We start from the raw sequence: 19,185 nt of genomic DNA, 5'->3' as shown, positions 1-19,185 counted from the left end.
ATGATGGAACGTCATGCCACACACCAATGCCCATTGTAGAGAACGTCTTGCCATACACCAATGTCCGTATCAGAACCGCCATGTCAAAGCACCGCTGAACAGTCCAGAACCGCCATGGCAAAGCACCGCTGAACAGGGCAAAGACCGCCATGGCAAAGCACCGCTGAACAGTCCAGAACCGCCATGGCAAAGCACCGCTGAACAGGGCAAAGACCGCCATGGCAAAGCACTGCTGAACAGGGCAAAGACCGCCATGGCAAAGCACCGCTGAACAGTCCAGAACTGCCATGGCAAAGCACCGCTGAACAGGGCAAAGACCGCCATGGCAAAGCACTGCTGAACAGGGCAAAGACCGCCATGGCAAAGCACCGCTGAACAGTCCAGAACCGCCATGGCAAAGCACCGCTGAACAGGGCAAAGACTGCCATGGCAAAGCACCGCTGAACAGGGCAAAGACCGCCATGGCAAAGCACCGCTGAACAGTCCAGAACCGCCATGGCAAAGCACCGCTGAACAGGGCAAAGACCGCCATGGCAAAGCACTGCTGAACAGGGCAAAGACCGCCATGGCAAAGCACCGCTGAACAGTCCAGAACCGCCATGGCAAAGCACCGCTGAACAGGGCAAAGACTGCCATGGCAAAGCACTGCTGAACAGGGCAAAGACCGCCATGGCAAAGCACCGCTGAACAGTCCAGAACCGCCATGGCAAAGCACCGCTGAACAGGGCAAAGACCGCCATGGCAAAGCACTGCTGAATAGGGCAAAGACCGCCATGGCAAAGCACCGCTGAACAGGGCCAAGACCGCCATGGTGAAGATCACTGAACAGGGCAAAGACCGCCATGGCAAAGCACCGCTGAGCAGGGCAAAGACCGCCATGGCAAAGCACCGCTGAACAGGGCAAAGACCGCCATGGCAAAGCACTGCTGAACAGGGCAAAGACCGCCATGGCAAAGCACCGCTAAACAGTCCAGAACCGCCATGGCAAAGCACTGCTGAACAGGGCAAAGACTGCCATGGCAAAGCACCGCTGAACAGGGCAAAGACCGCCATGGCAAAGCACCGCTGAACAGTCCAGAACCGCCATGGCAAAGCACCGCTGAACAGGGCAAAGACCGCCATGGCAAAGCACTGCTGAACATGGCAAAGCACCGCTGAACAGTCCAGAACCGCCATGGCAAAGTACCGCTGAACAGGGCAAAGACCGCCATGGCAAAGCACTGCTGAACAGGGCAAAGACCGCCATGGCAAAGCACCGCTGAACAGTCCAGAACCGCCATGGCAAAGCACCGCTGAACAGGGCAAAGACCGCCATGGCAAAGCACCGCTGAACAGGGCAAAGACCACCATGGCAAAGCACAGCTGAACAGGGCCAAGACCGCCATGGTGAAGATCACTGAACAGGACAAAGACCGCCATGGCAAAGCACCGCTGAGCAGGGCAAAGACCGCCATGGCAAAGCACCGCTGAACAGGGCAAAGACCGCCATGGCAAAGCACCGCTGAACAGGGCCAAGACCGTCATGGTGAAGACCGCTGAACAGGGCAAAGACCGCCATGGCAAAGCACCGCTGAACAGGGCAAAGACCACCATGGCAAAGCACCGCTGAACAGGGCCAAGACCGCCATGGCAAAGCACCGCTGAACAGTCCAGAACCGCCATGGCAAAGCACCGCTGAACAGGGCAAAGACCGCCATGGCAAAGCACAGCTGAACAGTCCAGAACCGGCATGGCAAAGCACCGCTGAACAGGGCAAAGACCGCCATGGCAAAGCACCGCTGACCAGTCCAGAACCGCCATGGCAAAGCACCGCTGAACAGGGCAAAGACCGCCATGGCAAAGCACCGCTGAACAGTCCAGAACCGCCACGGCAAAGCACCGCTGAACAGGGCAAAGACTGCCATGGCAAAGCACCGCTGAATAGGGCAAAGACCGCCATGGCAAAGCACCGCTGAACAGGGCCAAGACCGCCATGGTGAAGATCACTGAACAGGGCAAAGACCGCCATGGCAAAGCACCGCTGAGCAGGGCAAAGACCGCCATGGCAAAGCACCGCTGAACAGGGCAAAGACCGCCATGGCAAAGCACTGCTGAACAGGGCAAAGACCGCCATGGCAAAGCACCGCTGAACAGTCCAGAACCGCCATGGCAAAGCACTGCTGAACAGGGCAAAGACTGCCATGGCAAAGCACCGCTGAACAGGGCAAAGACCACCATGGCAAAGCACCGCTGAACAGTCCAGAACCGCCATGGCAAAGCACCGCTGAACAGGGCAAAGACCGCCATGGCAAAGCACTGCTGAACATGGCAAAGCACCGCTGAACAGTCCAGAACCGCCATGGCAAAGTACCGCTGAACAGGGCAAAGACCGCCATGGCAAAGCACTGCTGAACAGGGCAAAGACCGCCATGGCAAAGCACCGCTGAACAGTCCAGAACCGCCATGGCAAAGCACCGCTGAACAGGGCAAAGACCGCCATGGCAAAGCACCGCTGAACAGGGCAAAGACCACCATGGCAAAGCACAGCTGAACAGGGCCAAGACCGCCATGGTGAAGATCACTGAACAGGACAAAGACCGCCATGGCAAAGCACCGCTGAGCAGGGCAAAGACCGCCATGGCAAAGCACCGCTGAACAGGGCAAAGACCGCCATGGCAAAGCACCGCTGAACAGGGCCAAGACCGTCATGGTGAAGACCGCTGAACAGGGCAAAGACCGCCATGGCAAAGCACCGCTGAACAGGGCAAAGACCACCATGGCAAAGCACCGCTGAACAGGGCCAAGACCGCCATGGCAAAGCACCGCTGAACAGTCCAGAACCGCCATGGCAAAGCACCGCTGAACAGGGCAAAGACCGCCATGGCAAAGCACAGCTGAACAGTCCAGAACCGGCATGGCAAAGCACCGCTGAACAGGGCAAAGACCGCCATGGGAAAGCACCGCTGACCAGTCCAGAACCGCCATGGCAAAGCACCGCTGAACAGGGCAAAGACCGCCATGGCAAAGCACCGCTGAACAGTCCAGAACCGCCACGGCAAAGCACCGCTGAACAGGGCAAAGACTGCCATGGCAAAGCACCACTGAACAGGGCAAAGACCGCCATGGCAAAGCACCGCTGAACAGGGCCAAGACCGCCATGGTGAAGACCGCTAAACAGGGCAAAGACCGCCATGGCAAAGCACCTCTGAACAGGGCAAAGACCGCCATGGCAAAGCACCGCTGAACAGGGCCAAGACCGCCATGGCAAAGCACAGCTGAACAGTCCAGAACCGCCATGGCAAAGCACAGCTGAACAGTCCAGAACCGCCATGGCAAAGCACCGCTGAACAGGGCAAAGACCGCCATGGCAAAGCACCGCTGAACAGGGCAAAGACCGCCATGGCAAAGCACCGCTGAACAGGGCCAAGACCGCCATGGTGAAGACCGCTGAACAGGGCAAAGACCGCCATGGCAAAGCACTGCTGAACAGGGCCAAGACCGCCAGGGTGAAGACCGCTGAACAGGGCAAGCACCGTGTAGGAATGAATAGACCGCCACATCAGGCATCCTCATCCCATGTGCAGCTGGGACAGTGACAGGACAGGAACTTTCACGGGGAGACTCATCCAGTCTGGGCACCAGTCCCACCCAGTACCAGTAGAGACCTGCATCTACTTGAGAGACTGTGGCTTTGCACTCCCCAGGATGGCACAGTGGGCAAACCACCCACTGTAGAGACTTGTGAGACTGTGGCTTTGCACTCCCCAGGATGGCACAGTGGGCAAACCACCCACTGTAGAGACTTGTGAGACTGTGGCTTTGCACTCCCCAGGATGGCACAGTGGGCAAACCACCCACTGTAGAGACTTGTGAGACTGTGGCTTTGTACTTCCCAGGATAAAACAGTGGGCAAGCCACCCACTGGAGAGACTTGAGAGACTGTGGCTTTGCACTCCCCAGGATACATCAATGGGCATGGAGCCCTGTCGTGGATCTGGCTTTGCATTCATCCGGCTGAGGTGCCCCCCCCCTTCCCCTCCCCCTGAGGTGCCTGTAGTATTTCTATCTGATGCCCCGGCAGTGTTCTCTCCGATTGTGGTCAGGTATCGTTTGTGGGCCTCGCCCATGCATTTTTGGACTGTTGGTGCACAGACATTGTTGTGTACATATCTGCACTACTTCTCGTATTGTATATATAATTATGATTGATTTTCAAATATATATCTGTATATTTTTGTATGACATGTATATTGGCACATTACAATGTTTGACCGAATTTCGCATTGTCTTTGCATTCTTCCGGGGGGATTGTGGGTTGTTACTGTGATTTTTGATAATGCATTGGTGTGTATGTTGTAATATGCGAGGGTGGAGGTGTTTGGTGGGTGTCCCCCTAACTTTTGCCTCCCTCCCTCCCCCGTGTCGTAGGTGCAGTACTCACCGGTGTCTTCGGCGCCTACGTAGCTGTTGGTCGTAGAGGAGCAGAAAGACAAGGGCAGGGAGTATTTGTAATTCCGGCTCCATGGAGTCCTCGTTCCTCGTGGGATGTGTTCAGGTGAGCGTTTTCCCATTCCAAAAGCTGTTTCCGCCGTGTTTTTATCCACAGTGAATCCGCCCCGGAAAAGGTGGCGGATTGGCGGGTTGTAATACTGTGGGCGGTACATTGTCTCCCGCCTGTCTGTTGGCGGTGACCGCTGCGCTGCTTGTCTGTACCGCCGTGGCGTGCGGTGTGTTAAAGTGGCTGTCTTTGTTGGCGGTTTCCGCCAGGGTGATCATTCCCTTTTTTTGTCCGCCGGCCTGTTTGCGGTATTACTGCACCTTTAACACCGTCCGCCAGGGTTGTAATGACCCCCAGAATGTCTTTTGTGCATCACAAAAGAAACTAAAATGGTTTAGCAATTACCACGAGTTTCTCAGGCACAGCCCTACATGTTAAGAGTACACCACAATTAACTTTTAGTTGTAATCACATAAGCTACATGGTAAAGGAGATAAGCATTTGCTGTATAGTGAACATATGCAAGCTGAAAAGTACCTGTGAAGTCTGATTTGCTTTATTCAGCAGTTGCAAGAGACCAGCATGGCAAGGGGATGGGGACTGACAGACATTTATGAACTGGGGTTACCAACGTGACGACCTTGCACTTCAAAATCATTGAGGGGCAATAGTTATCAAATCATATTTGGCAGGAGCACTGAGCAACCCAGAATCCAGACTTACATTTGTGTTATACAGTCATGAGATTTCCCATCGCAGAGCAACCCTGAATATGGTCTTGCATTTGAGCTATATATTGAAGAGATTTTCCAAAAAAGACTTAGGACCTGATTTAGAGCGTGGAACACCAGTTTCTCTGTCACAAAAGTGAAACATATCCTGTTTACCATATTACATGTGAATTATATTTGATGTCGCTTGTAATAAGGCAGATGGGATATCCAACACGATGTGATGGAGTACTCTGTACATCACACTCTAAATCAGGCCCTTAAGCACTACACGGTTTCCAAATTTACTTCTGACTGTGACTTACAAATCATCTGTATTTTGGTATTTATCCATCTTTTTAAACTTGTTCGTTTTCAAGAAGACATTTCTCCTATAGCTCTATTTAAAGTAAAATGTATCTTACCAGGATCAACAATTGTTAAACGCTTTTCACGGGTTAGAGCTGCTCTTTCTTCCTGGTTAAACATTCTGTCAATCATTACCATCTCAGCTGAGGGATTTATCCGCTGAAAATCAAACATTCAAAATGGCGCTAAACATGTATTTTTCTATTACAATGTTACATGCAACTAGATAAAATGTACTTTCATTTTTCTTTTATCACTGCATCTAGAGATAAACAGAGAAAAAAGTTCCAACATTACTTATAAACGATACATTTATCCGAAATATTGGACCACTTAGAATTAAAGTCCTTTGAAGATATAAAAAGGCTGACTTTTTTTTCATATTTTTGCCCATGGAGCCTTTCATGTAAATATTAAAGAAGGATAAACTGCTTACCTGTAATCCTAGTTCTCTTTCAGGGAAATCCTCATCAAAGTCATAAGCACTGAATAGTCCGCCAAAGCGTGGGGACCCCGTAGCCCTCCTTAAACATTAAGTATATATATATATATATATATATATATATATATATATATATATATATATATATATATATATATATATATACACGAGTGCCTCCACAGTGTGTCGGTAAACAAAGCAAGTTGGAGCACTCTCGGGATGTTGAATAGATTTTAATGATGATCCATGCAGACGCATTTCTGCGCAATGCTTTTCTCAATACTTGTGGACTTCAACTGATACAGACAGCCTTCTCTGTTTAAAAGATGACATAAATCACTCTCATTGGTGGATTTCAACTACGGTGATGAAAGAAGGACTCACCCTTTTTACTTAGTAGTTATTCATAACTGCCATGTTTGCGTGGAAAATTCACATTGTTCTCCAACTGTTGCATTGCTAAAATATTTGTTATTAATGCACAATGTTCCATTCCACCCTCATGGGTGCAAAAAAAGCAGAAACTCATTTTTTATGAACAACGCTGACATGGCCTTATGATTATTGGAGTCCTTCTTGATGACTCATCTTGCATAATTTCGCCCTTTGCAATTACTGTAGAGCATGTCTGTCACTACTATACATCCCTCGCCATAGTCGATGGCTTGTCAGAACTCCGCAGGTGAAAGTAGAATTACTTTGCAACCTTCAACTTGAGTAGTTAATGACAGGTAGTCGACGGAATGACCTCCTCAAAGTCATAAGCACTGAAAGGTCCTCGGGACCCTAGAGCACTCCTTAAACATTTTATTAAAATATATATATATACATATATATATATATATATATATACACACACACATGGAAAATGTAACTGACCCAGAAGACATCTGTTTGTGGCATGTAGTACTGCAGGTTCACATGCTTTGCATAAGTCCACCATCTAGTGTTGGGCTCGGAATGTTACAAGTTGTTTTTCTTCGCAGAAGTTTCTCGAGTCACGAGATTGAGTGACTCCTTCTCTTGGTGATAGTGCGCATGGGCCTCGAGTCCTTTGTTAGATCGTTTTCCCGCAGGAGGGTGAAGTAAAGAGCATATAAGTGTATATGTACATACATAGTATTGAAATGAGATGTCCATGCAATGTATTGAAAATGTCACTTACCTAGTGTACATCTGTTCGTGGCATTGGTCGCTGCAGATTCACATGTTGTGCACAGTCCGCCATCTGGTGTTGGGTCGGAGTGTTACAAGTTGTTTTTCTTCGAAGAAGTCTTTCGAGTCACGAGACCGAGGGACTCCTCCTCTTTGCTTCCATTGCGCATGGGCGTCGGCTCCATCTTAGATTGTTTTCCCCGCAGAGGGTGAGGTAGTAGTTGTGTGTGTTAGTAATTAAGGTTAAGTAATATATATATATAAATGTACAGATGTTGAAGATAACTTCCGACGGCTACAGGCTCCCGGGGAGGCGGGTGGGCACATGTGAATCTGCAGCGACCAATGCCACGAACAGATGTACACTGGGTAAGTGACATTTTCAGTTCGATGGCATCTGTTGCTGCAGATACACATGTTGTGCATAGACTAGTAAGCAGTTATCTCCCCAAAAGCGGTGGCTCAGCCTGTAGGAGTGGAAGTAGTCTGAAACAAAGTTCTCAGTACGGCTTGACCTACTGTGGCCTGTTGTGCGGATAGCACGTCTACACAGTAGTGTTTAGTAAATGTGTGAGGCGTGGACCATGTGGCTGCCTTACATATTTCGTGCATTGGAATATTTCCTAGGAATGCCATGGTAGCGCCTTTTTTCCTGGTTGAGTGTGCCCTTGGTGTAATGGGCAGTTGTCTCTTTGCTTTAAGATAGCAGGTTTGGATGCATTTAACTATCCATCTGGCTATACCTTGTTTTGATATTGGGTTTCCTGTATGAGGTTTTTGAAATGCAATAAACAGTTGCTTTGTTTTCCTAACCTCCTTTGTTCTGTCGATGTAGTACATTAGTGCTCTTTTGACATCTAATGTATGTAGTGCCCTTTCAGCTACTGAGTCTGGCTGTGGGAAGAACACTGGTAACTCTACTGTTTGATTTAAGTGGAACGGTGAAATAACCTTTGGTAGGAATTTAGGATTGGTTCTTAGTACAACCTTATTTTTGTGTATTTGGATAAAAGGTTCTTGTATTGTAAATGCCTGAATCTCACTTACTCTTCTTAGAGATGTGATGGCAATGAGAAATGCAACTTTCCAGGTTAAGAATTGTATTTCACAAGAATGCATGGGTTCAAAAGGTGGTCCCATGAGTCTTGTCAAGACGATGTTAAGGTTCCACGAAGGAACTGGTGGTGTTCTTGGTGGTATTATTCTTCTTAGGCCCTCCATAAATGCTTTAATGACGGGTATCCTAAACAGTGAAGTTGAATGAGTAATCTGCAGATATGCAGATATTGCTGCCAGGTGTATTTTTATGGAAGAGAAGGCTAGATTTGACTTTTGTAAGTGTAGTAAGTATCCCACTACATCTTTTGGGGATGCGTGTAATGGATGAACTTGATTATTATGGCAGTAGCAAACAAACCTTTTCCATTTGCTTGCATAGCAGTGTCTAGTGGATGGCCTTCTAGCTTGTTTTATGACTTCCATACATTCTTGAGTGAGGTTTAAATGTCCGAATTCTAGGATTTCAGGAGCCAGATTGCTAGATTGAGCGATGTTGGGTTTGGATGCCTGATCTGCTGTTTGTGTTGTGTTAACAGATCTGGCCTGTTGGGTAACTTGACGTGTGGTACTACTGACAGGTCTAGTAGTGTTGTGTACCAAGGTTGTCTTGCCCATGTTGGTGCTATTAATATGAGTTTGAGTTTGTTTTGACTCAATTTGTTTACTAGATATGGAAGGAGAGGGAGAGGGGGAAAAGCGTATGCAAATATCCCTGACCAGTTCATCCATAGGGCATTGCCTTGAGACTGTCTGTGTGGGTACCTGGATGCGACGTCTCGGCATTTTGCGTTCTCCTTTGTGGCAAATAGGTCTATTTGCTGTGTACCCCAAATTTTGAAGTAAGTGTTTAGGATTTGGGGGTGAATCTCCCATTCGTGGACCTGTTGGTGATCTCGAGAGAGATTGTCTGCTAGTTGATTTTGGATCCCTGGAATAAACTGTGCTATTAGGCGAATGTGGTTGTGAATTGCCCATTGCCATATCTTTTGTGCTAGGAGACATAGCTGTGTCGAGTGTGTTCCCCCTTGCTTGTTTATGTAATACATTGTTGTCATGTTGTCTGTTTTGACAAGAACGTATTTGTGGGTTATGATGGGTTGAAATGCTTTTAGCGCCAGGAATACTGCTAGTAATTCGAGGTGATTTATATGCAGTTTTGTTTGATGTACGTCCCATTGTCCTTGGATGCTGTGGTGATCGAGGTGTGCTCCCCACCCTGTCATGGAAGCATCTGTCGTTATTACGTATTGTGGCACTGGGTCTTGGAACGGCCGCCCTTTGTTTAAATTTGTACTGTTCCACCATAGAAGCGAGAGGTATGTTTGGCGGTCTATCAACACCAGATCTAGAAGGTGACCCTGTGCATGTGACCATTGTGATGCTAGGCACTGTTGTAAGGGCCTCATGTGCAGTCTTGCGTTTGGGACAATGGCTATGCATGAGGACATCATGCCTAGGAGTTTTAAAACCACTTTTGCCTGTATTTTTAGTGTTGGGTACATGGCCTGTATGACCTTGTGAAAATTTTGAACCCTTTGTGGACTCGGAGTGGCTAATCCTTTTGTTGTGTTGATTACCGCTCCTAAGTAGTGCTGTATTTTGCACGGCACAATGTTTGATTTTGTGTAGTTGAGGGAGAACCCGAGTTTGTAGAGGGTTTGTATGACATACTCTGTGTGTTGTGAACACTTTGTTAGCGAGTTGGTCTTGATTAGCCAATCGTCTAGATACGGGAATACGTGTATTTGCTGCCTTCTGATGTGTGCGGCTACTACTGCTAGGCATTTGGTAAACACCCTTGGCGCGGTTGTTATACCGAACGGTAAGACTTTGAATTGATAGTGTATCCCCTTGAATACAAACCTTAGGTATTTCCTGTGCGAAGGATGTATCGGTATGTGGAAATACGCGTCTTTGAGATCTAAGGTTGTCATGTAATCTTGTTGCTTTAGCAGTGGTAACACCTCTTGTAGCGTGACCATTGACAACTGATTTGATGTAGGTGTTTAGTATTCTGAGATCTAAGATTGGCCTCAGTGTTTTGTCCTTTTTGGGTATTAGAAAATACAGTGAATAGACTCCTGTGTTTATTTCTGTACATGGTACCAGTTCTATTGCTTCTTTTTGCAGTAGTGCTTGAACTTCTATTTCTAGGAGGTCTAAATGCTGTTTTGAAATTTTTTGTGTTTTGGGTGGGATATTTGGAGGGAACTGTAGAAATTCTATGCAATAACCATGTTGGATAATTGCTAAGACCCAAGTGTCTGTTGTTATATTCACCCATGATTGATAAAACTGACTTAGTCTTCCCCCCACTGGTGTTATGTGGAGGGGTTGAGTGACCTGTAAGTCACTGTTTGGTTGTTGGGGTTTTGGGGCTTTGAAATTTCCCCCGGTTTCTCGGGAATTGTCCTCCTCTGTACTGGCCCCGAAACCCTCCCCTTTGGTACTGTCCCTGGTAGGTAGACGGTGTTGATTGTGAGGTGCTGGCTTGTGTGGCCTGACCCCGAAACCCTCCTCTGAATGTTGTTTTACGGAAGGTGCCGAAAGTGCCTCTGCTCTGCGGGGAGTAGAGCGCGCCCATGGCCTTGGCTGTGTCAGTGTCCTTTTTCAGCTTCTCAATCGCCGTGTCAACCTCTGGTCCGAACAATTGTTGTTCGTTGAACGGCATATTGAGTACTGCTTGCTGTATTTCTGGCTTAAAGCCAGATGTGCGCAACCATGCGTGCCTTCTGATGGTAACTGCAGTGTTTATTGTTCTTGCAGCTGTGTCCGCTGCATCCATAGAGGAGCGTATTTGGTTATTGGAGATGTTTTGTCCCTCCTCAACCACTTGTTTTGCCCGCTTCTGAAATTCCTTGGGTAGATGCTCGATGAGATGCTGCATCTCATCCCAATGGGCTCTGTCATAGCGCGCTAGGAGCGCCTGAGAGTTGGCGATGCGCCACTGGCTGGCAGCTTGTACAGCGACTCTTTTCCCAGCTGTGTCGAATTTTCGGCTTTCCTTATCCGGGGGTGGTGCATCGCCCGATGTGTGTGAATTGGCTCGTTTGCGAGCTGCTCCTACCACGACTGAGTCTGGTGGCAGTTGAGAGGTGATAAAAGCAGGGTCTGTGGGAGGTGCTTTATATTTCTTCTCTACCCTTGGAGTGATTGCTCTACTCTTGACGGGGTCTTTGAAGATTTGCTTCGCGTGCCTTAGCATTCCCGGAAGCATAGGCAGGCTTTGGTAGTTGCTATGGGTGGAGGAGAGGGTGTTAAAAAGGAAGTCATCCTCGACAGGTTCTGTGTGTAGCGACACGTTGTGGAATTCTGCTGCCCTAGCTACCACCTGCGCATACGCTGTGCTGTCCTCGGGTGGTGATGGCTTGGTAGGGAATGACTCTGGGCTATTGTCTGACACTGGTGCGTCGTATAGGTCCCAAGCATCTTGGTCATCTTGGCTCATGGTGGTGTGAGCCGGTGAATGTGACGAAGTTTGTGCCGGTGATATTTGAGTTACAGGTGGAGGAGAGGGTGGCGAAGTTGCTTTCTTTGCCACCTTTGTTTGTGGTGTTAGTTGTTCAGTTTGGAACTCTAGTCTCCTTTTTCTCTTGATTGGTGGAAGAGTGCTAATCTTCCCCGTTCCACTCTGGATGAAGATCCTTTTTTGTGTATGGTCTACATCAGTAGTCTGTAGCTCCTCTTCAAACCTGTGTTTACGCATTTGAGAGGACAATGAATGTTCCTCTGAATATGAGCCGGTAGTGGTTTCGGTTGCTGATTGTTTTGGCACCGAAACTGTATCCTTTTTTGTTTTCGGCTCCGAGGCTAATCTCTTCCTTTTCGGAGTCGAGCCTTCTCGGCGTCGATCATCCTCGGTGCCGCTGTCTCTGCGTCGAGCAGCGTCGGCTCCGCCTTCTCGGCGTCGATCTTTTTCGGCAACACTTTCTCGGTCCCGAGAATGTTGCGTGCCTGTGTCTCGACCCGAGTCGGACGATCTGGGCACCAGTTCGGCCTTTTTCGGTGCCGATAGACGGTCACCTTTATGGGTTGAGCCATGGCCAGTTGGCAGTGGCGTCCCCTGGGCCTTGTCTATTTTCTTGTGCTGTGTGCTTTTCGACGTCTTACTCACAGTTTCGTCGACGTCGAATTCATCTGAGTCCGTTTCATGGATGGAGAAGGCTTCCTCCTCTTCTCCTTGTTCCTCGAGCTCTCGGTGTTCTGTCGGCGTGGACGCCATCTGTAGTCTTCTGGCTCGACGGTCACGGAGCGTTTTTCGGGACCGGAACGCACGACAGGCCTCACAAGTTTCTTCTTTGTGCTCGGGTGACAGGCACAAGTTACAGACCAAATGTTGGTCCGTATATGGATATTTATTGTGGCATTTAGGACAGAATCGGAACGGGGTCCGTTCCATCGGTGTCGATGTTACACGCGGTCGGGCCGACCAGGCCCCGACGGGGGATCGAAATTACCCCGAAGGGCTACCGGAGCTCTTCACGATTCGGTGTCGATTCTAACTATCCCGATCCCGAGCGAAACAATACCGACGTAATTTTTCGAAGTTTTGACTATCTTTCCATGCACAATGGAAGCAAAGAGGAGGAGTCCCTCGGTCTCGTGACTCGAAAGACTTCTTCGAAGAAAAACAACTTGTAACACTCCGACCCAACACCAGATGGCGGACTGTGCACAACATGTATATCTGCAGCAACAGATGCCATCGAACATACATATTTACAAAATAAAGTACCACAACGGCTACAGGCTTCCGAGGAGGAGGGAGGCCACATGTGAATCTGCAGCACTACATGCCATGGACAGATGTGTACTGGGTAAGTAACATTTTCCGTTCAATGGCACGTGTAGCTGCAGATACACACGCTTTGCATAGACTGTAAAGCAGTCTCCTCCCACAATAAGCGGTGGCAAGCCAGTAGGAGTTGTAGTGGTTTAAAATAGTGTTTTAAGCACTGCCTATCCAACATTTGCTTGTTGGCAAGATAATACATCCAAACTGTAGTGTTTGATAAATGTGTGTGGTGGAGACCAGTGGTTCCCAACCTGTGGTACGCGGACCCACAGGGGTGTGTGGCACATTCCCAGGGGGTCCGCAGGCCTGGGCTGGGAGAAAGGCACTTCTCCAGCTGGGGCCTCTGACAAACATGTGCATGTGTGTTTTCATATTTATTACTTCCTTTGTTGAGCAGTTTTAAATGCACTACAAAGCTCCTTGTACTGCAAAAATAAAAGCGTCAAGCTAACTCAAGTGATTAATGTATCTGCTGGAGAGAGATGGAAGTTTTGTGTAGTGGCAGTTTTGACTCAAAGGTAGCGCAGATGGTTAATATGCCTGCTGCAAAGAATGTGTATCATGCGAAAAACAGTATTTTATGTGCATGGCATAGTGGGTTACTTCTTTTGTCAGAGATTATTTTGTTACTATGAAGTTCATAATTGTAATCTAGCACAGTGAGCTATGAACTGCCATTAGAGAGCTCCATGCAAACCGCATGGCAAAATTAGAATTTTTTTATTTTCCTAGTCTTTCATTTTCTTTCTGCTGCTAAAAAAGGTTTGCTTGTGTAGAAATACATTCTTATTGCTAACACAGTGCTCAATTTGTGCTTGTTGTTTCCGGTGCTGAGCACCGGCACTTATTTTTGAGGGCCGGGGCTTATTCTTCTGCCTCAAGCATTTGCTGCAAGCAAAAGACACATATGGGAAAGACGGAGGAAGGGAGAAACAAAAAAGCGTCACAAAGGGAGAAAGTAGAAAGCTGCTAGAGTGAGCTGAAGTGGCAGGGAGTGGCTTTATATGGATTGAAGAGGCCCAAATAATGGTTTAGGATTATGCTGCCTCAGGATTCCTTGTACCCACATTTAATTGCAGCAGTCACGTGTTTAAGAGGGGGGCTTTGGGCACTGGCACATTTTTATTTACAAATTAAGCACTGTGCTAACGTCATCGCTAATCACTGTGCTGTGTTCTGAATTCTAAGTTTGTGCTTCTCTGGACCAAGCACTCTTAGAAAAATGCCTACCAGTGTGGATGACATATGAATCCTACACCTTGTAGTCCCCTGTAAAGTGCCCTGATACCCTACAGTAGTATGAGAGGTGCTATAAAACAAATGAAGTACATGTGACAGAGAGGCTAGGGAGAGTTGAGAGGCCCTTCTGGTTTACTTCAGTTCCCCTTCACTTATTTATGTGAAAAAGCTTTCTCAGATCTTGCATACCTAAAAAATAAAAACAGAAACCGCTCCGGAAATGTAGAATCTGACCTGAGGATTCACCTTTCCTAAATAGAACCAAACACTGAAAAGGTAGTTGCCGAGATGCAGCATCAACCTTCCCTATAAAATGTTTCGATTTTTGCATATTTTTTCAATATAAAAGAATTTTATCTTTAGTAATTTGAGTATTTGGTGTGTACTTGTTATATTTTTGCGAATTACTGTTTTAATGTTTGAAAATTAAATTGGGCAAATTGCTGGGGGTCCCCGGCTTCCAGTAATGATTCATTGGGGGTCCTCAGAAGTCAAAAGGTTGGGAACCACTGGTGTAGACCATGTGGCTGCTTTACATATGTCTGCCACTTGTATACTGCCTAAGAATACCATTGAAGCCCCTTTTTTCCTAGTGGAATGAGCTTTTGGAGTTACTCGTAGCCGTCTTTTGGCTTTAAGATAGCAAGTTTGTATACATTTGACTATCCATCATGCTATCCCAGTTTTTGAAATAGGATTACTTTTGTGAGGCTGCTGAAAAGCCACAAAGAGCTGTTTGGATTTTCTGAAATCTTTTGTTCTGTCGTTATAATACATGAGAGCTCTTTTAACATCACATCTAGGGTGTGAAGAGCTCTTTCAGCAACTGAATCTGGCTGTGGAAAGAAGATTGGCAATTCCACTGACTGATTGATCTGAAATGGTGAAACCACTTTTGGTAGAAGTTTTGGATTTGTTTTAAGGACTAGTTTATTTTTATGAATTTAAACAAAGTTTCTTCTAAGGTGAATGCTTGAATTTCACTGACTGTTCTTAATGAAGTAATTGCTACTAAGAAAGCAACCTTCCATGACAAAAACTGTTGAGTGAAAGAATGCATGGGTTTGAATGGTGGACCCATAAGCCTTCCATAAAAGCTTTTATAACAGGAATCCTGAACAGAGAAGTATGCTGTCTGTTTTGCAGGTAAGCAGCTATTGCTGTTAAATGGATTTTAATAGAGGAATATGCAAGATTTGCATTTTGTAGCTGAAGCAAATAACAGACCCTATCCTGTACTGATGCTTTCAGTGGATGAATGTTTTTGGGCTGACAGTAGTATACAAAGCGTTTCCATTTAGCTGCACAACACTGTCTAGTTGTAGGTTTGCGTGCTTCCTTTAGAATATCCGTACATTCATATGGAGGTTGTAGATAGCCAAATTCTATGACCTCAGGAGCCAAATTGCCAGGTTGAGCATACTGGGATTGGGATGATTTATTTGACCGTTGTTCAGAGTCAATGGGTCTGGTCTGTTTGGAAGCTTGTGATGTGGTACTACAAATAGATCGAGTAGTGTTGTGTACCAATGTTGACGTGCCCACGTGGGAGCTATGGGTATCATAGTGAGGGAGGTGTGATGGATCTTGTTGACCACAAATGGAATTAGTGGGAGAGGCAGAAAAGCGTAAGCAAAAATTCCTGACCAATTGATCCATAGAGCAATGCCCATGGATTGAGGGTGCGGGTGCCTGGATGCGAAGTTTGGGCCTTTTTTCGTTTTCGCTTTTGGCAAAGAGGTCTATGTCTGGGGTTCCCCACATTTGGAAGTATTGCTGAATCACTTGTGGGTGAATCTCCCATTTATTTACTTTTTGCTGCGTCCTGCTTAAGAGGTCTGCTAGTTAATTGTGTATTCCTGGAATATACTCTGCTAATAGCTGAATGTGATTGTGACTTGCCCATTTCCAAATTGTCTGTGCTGTCCCTCCCTGTTTTTGCAGATAATACATTGTGGTCATGTTGTCTGTCCTTATCAACCCTGCCTTGTGTGTGATTTGTGTTTGAAAAGCTCTGAGTGTTAGGAACACTGCTAGTAATTCCAAATAGTTTATGTGATAAGTTTGTTGAATTGAGTCCCATTCCCCTTGTATGGTAAGGTTGTTGAGATGGACTCCCAACATATCATTGACGCATCTGTTGTGATTATGGTCTGTGGCACAGGGTCCTGAAAGGGCCGCCCTTTTAATAAATAGGTGTGATTCCACCACTGCAGAGAGTGACAAGTCTGGAGGTACAACACAAGATCTTGGTTATGATCATGTGCCTGAGACCATTATTGCGAGAGACACTGCTGTAGTGGTCTCATGTTTAGGTGCGCATTGGGTACTACTGCTATGCTTGATGCCATTATGCCCAATAGTTCCTAGATTAACTTCACTTTGTAAGTGTGGTTGTATTGCAGTTGAGATATGAGATGTTGAAATGCTTGAATTCTGACTTGGTTTGGGTATTCTAATGTTGACTGAGTGTTCAGAATTTCTCCCAGATATTGTTGTATTTGTGCTGGCTGCAGGTGAGATTTTTGATAATTGATTGTAAATCCTAGGAGTATACTGCATATGCTGTTGACAGGTTTAAACTGTACTGGGTTTTATGAACCAGTCGCCAGATACGGAAAGACATGTATGTGTTGTCTTCGGAGGAATGCTGCAACCACTGCTAGACATTAGGTGAATACCCATGGTACTGTTGTTATTTCAAAGGGTAGTACCTTGAATTGGTAATGCTTTCCTGCTATTATAAATCTTAGATATTTTCGATGTGCTGGATGTATTGGAATGTGAAAGTAAGCATCTTTGAGAACTAATGTTGTCATGTAATCTTGTTTTTGTAATAGAGGAATGACATCTTGTAGCATGACCATATGAAAGTATTCCGAAAGAATGTATAGATTGAGGGGCCTGAGATCTAAGATTGGTCTGAGAGTGCTGTCTTTCTTTGGTATAAGGAAGTACAGTGAGTATAATCCTGATCCTTGTTGGGATATAGGTACTATCTCTATGGCTCCTTTGAAGAGTAGTGATTGTACTTCTTGTTTTTAAGAGAATAATATGTTTCTGAGTAATTCTGTGTGCAAGAGGGGGGATGTTTGGTGGATGAGTTCTAGGCATAATCATGTTGGATAATTGATAGAACCCATTGATCTGTGGTGATGTTTTGCCATTGGGAGTAGAAATTCACCAGTCTTCCTCCCACAGGAGTTATATGGTTGTGGGGAAGTTTAATAAGTCACTGTTTTGTTGATGTAGAGGAACCTCTGGAAGTGGTTGGTTTAGATCCTCTATATGACCTTCTGAATGAGCCCCTATTATAGAAGCTTGTTCCTTGTTTGTGTTGTGAGGTGAATGGTTCCGTGGTTGATGTTTTGAAACCACCCCTGAACTGTGGCCTACGAAAATGACCTCTTGTAGCTGTGGTATATAAAGCGCCCATGGCTTTTGAAGTTTCTGAATCTTTTTTCAGCTAATCTATTGTGTTATCCATTTTTGGGCAAAATAGATGTTGTTTGTCAAATGGCATGTTAAGAACTGCTTGTTGAATTTCCAGTTTAAATCCGGATGCCCTTAGCCATGCATGTCTTCTAATGATTATGCTGGTTTATATTTTTTGTCTTTAAATATATCTTCAGCATGTCTAAGCATGCCTCTGATGCATAGGGTGATACGGATACTCCTTATGAGTAGATGTTAATGTGTTGAACAAGAAATCATCCTCAATAGGATCAGTATGTAACTGCACATTATGATATGCTGCTGCCCTGGCTATAACCTGATTATAGGCAGTTGTGTCCTCAGAAGGAGATGGTCTTGCTAGATACAAATCTATGTTGTTAGGTAAAATAGGATCTGTATCATATAGAACCCATGGATCTGCATCATTCTGAGGATCAGTGAAATCATCCTCATCTGGTGATATAGGTGAATCCTGTGGTGAAAACTCTGCCGAATGTGTGGGTGAAGGGTGGTGTTGGTGGAGAAATAGGAAGATAAGGAGAGTGATGTGGTGAAGACTGTGGTTGCATTCTTTTGCTTCTCCTTTTGTTTACTAAGTTTAGGTGGTGGAGACCCAGCATCTAAAGTCTATTGAAAAGTTAATTTTCTTTTGGTTGCTGGAGGAGGAGATGCTATAATCCTCCCTGTCTCCTTGTGTACATGGATCCTTCTTGGTTTGGAATCCATAACCTCTAAAATGGGTTGAATCTCTGAAGACTCCTCAGTAAATGAAGAACGTTTACCACCGGTATCTGTCGAAATTTTGGTGGAATGCTTGATCAGCACCGAAATTGTCAGCTCCGAAAGTGGTAGTCTCTTTTTTGGCTCTGAAGTGGAGGAGTCCGATTTTCGACTCTGCACCGAAAGAGGTGCAGCAACCTGTTTGGTATGTGTCGGCTGCAATTTGGTCTTCTGCTTCGGTGCCGAACCCGAGGGTTGGGTTCTTTTTCGGGTCCAACCATGGCTGTAAGGCAGTGGAGGACCGAAGACTGATGTAGGAATCTTTTTTATTGTCTTTGTTTGGTGAGAGGGGCATGCTGTACTCACGTACTGTGCTGGTGTGATGTCCCCATCTGAGTCTCGATCGGAATCCTTGACGGAAACTGCCACACGCTGCTCTTCTTCTTCTTGCGTGTGTTCTGCCGATTTGGATGCCATCTCCATCTCCATCCGAAACGCTCTCTGGTCCTGAGAGTTTTTCTGGATCTAAATGATCTGCAATCATCACACATATCTTCTCTGTGTTCGGGAGACAAACAGAGATTGCACACTTGGGCCCTCATTATGAGTTTGGCGGGAAACACCTCAGACCGCAGTGCTGGCGTCAAAAGACCATCAGTGTCCGCGGAATGCATTCCGCCATATTAAGAGTACAAAAGGCCAAACGGCCAAAAATCTGTCAAACCTCAGACACCGCAGGGGCCAACGACAGCAGAGAGGCAGG

At 46.4% G+C, this 19,185-nt stretch overlaps 1 protein-coding gene across 3 annotated transcripts in view; it reads right to left on the bottom strand.

Moving 5' to 3' along the window:
* Positions 1-19,185, bottom strand: part of BICRAL (BICRA like chromatin remodeling complex associated protein) — a 602,600-nt gene that overhangs the window by 39,728 nt on the left and 543,687 nt on the right. For all 3 annotated transcript variants that reach the window (XM_069233969.1, XM_069233971.1, XM_069233970.1), the window contains one exon: positions 5,613-5,715. In XM_069233969.1, coding sequence (XP_069090070.1) covers positions 5,613-5,715 — 103 coding nt within the window. The remainder of the gene's footprint in view (positions 1-5,612; positions 5,716-19,185) is intronic.

This window comes from Pleurodeles waltl, chromosome 5 (assembly GCF_031143425.1).
Source record: "Pleurodeles waltl isolate 20211129_DDA chromosome 5, aPleWal1.hap1.20221129, whole genome shotgun sequence".
Taxonomy (NCBI): domain Eukaryota; kingdom Metazoa; phylum Chordata; class Amphibia; order Caudata; family Salamandridae; genus Pleurodeles; species Pleurodeles waltl.
Note: the sequence above shows the minus strand (reverse complement) of the source record. Positions and strands in the feature narration are given on the sequence as shown.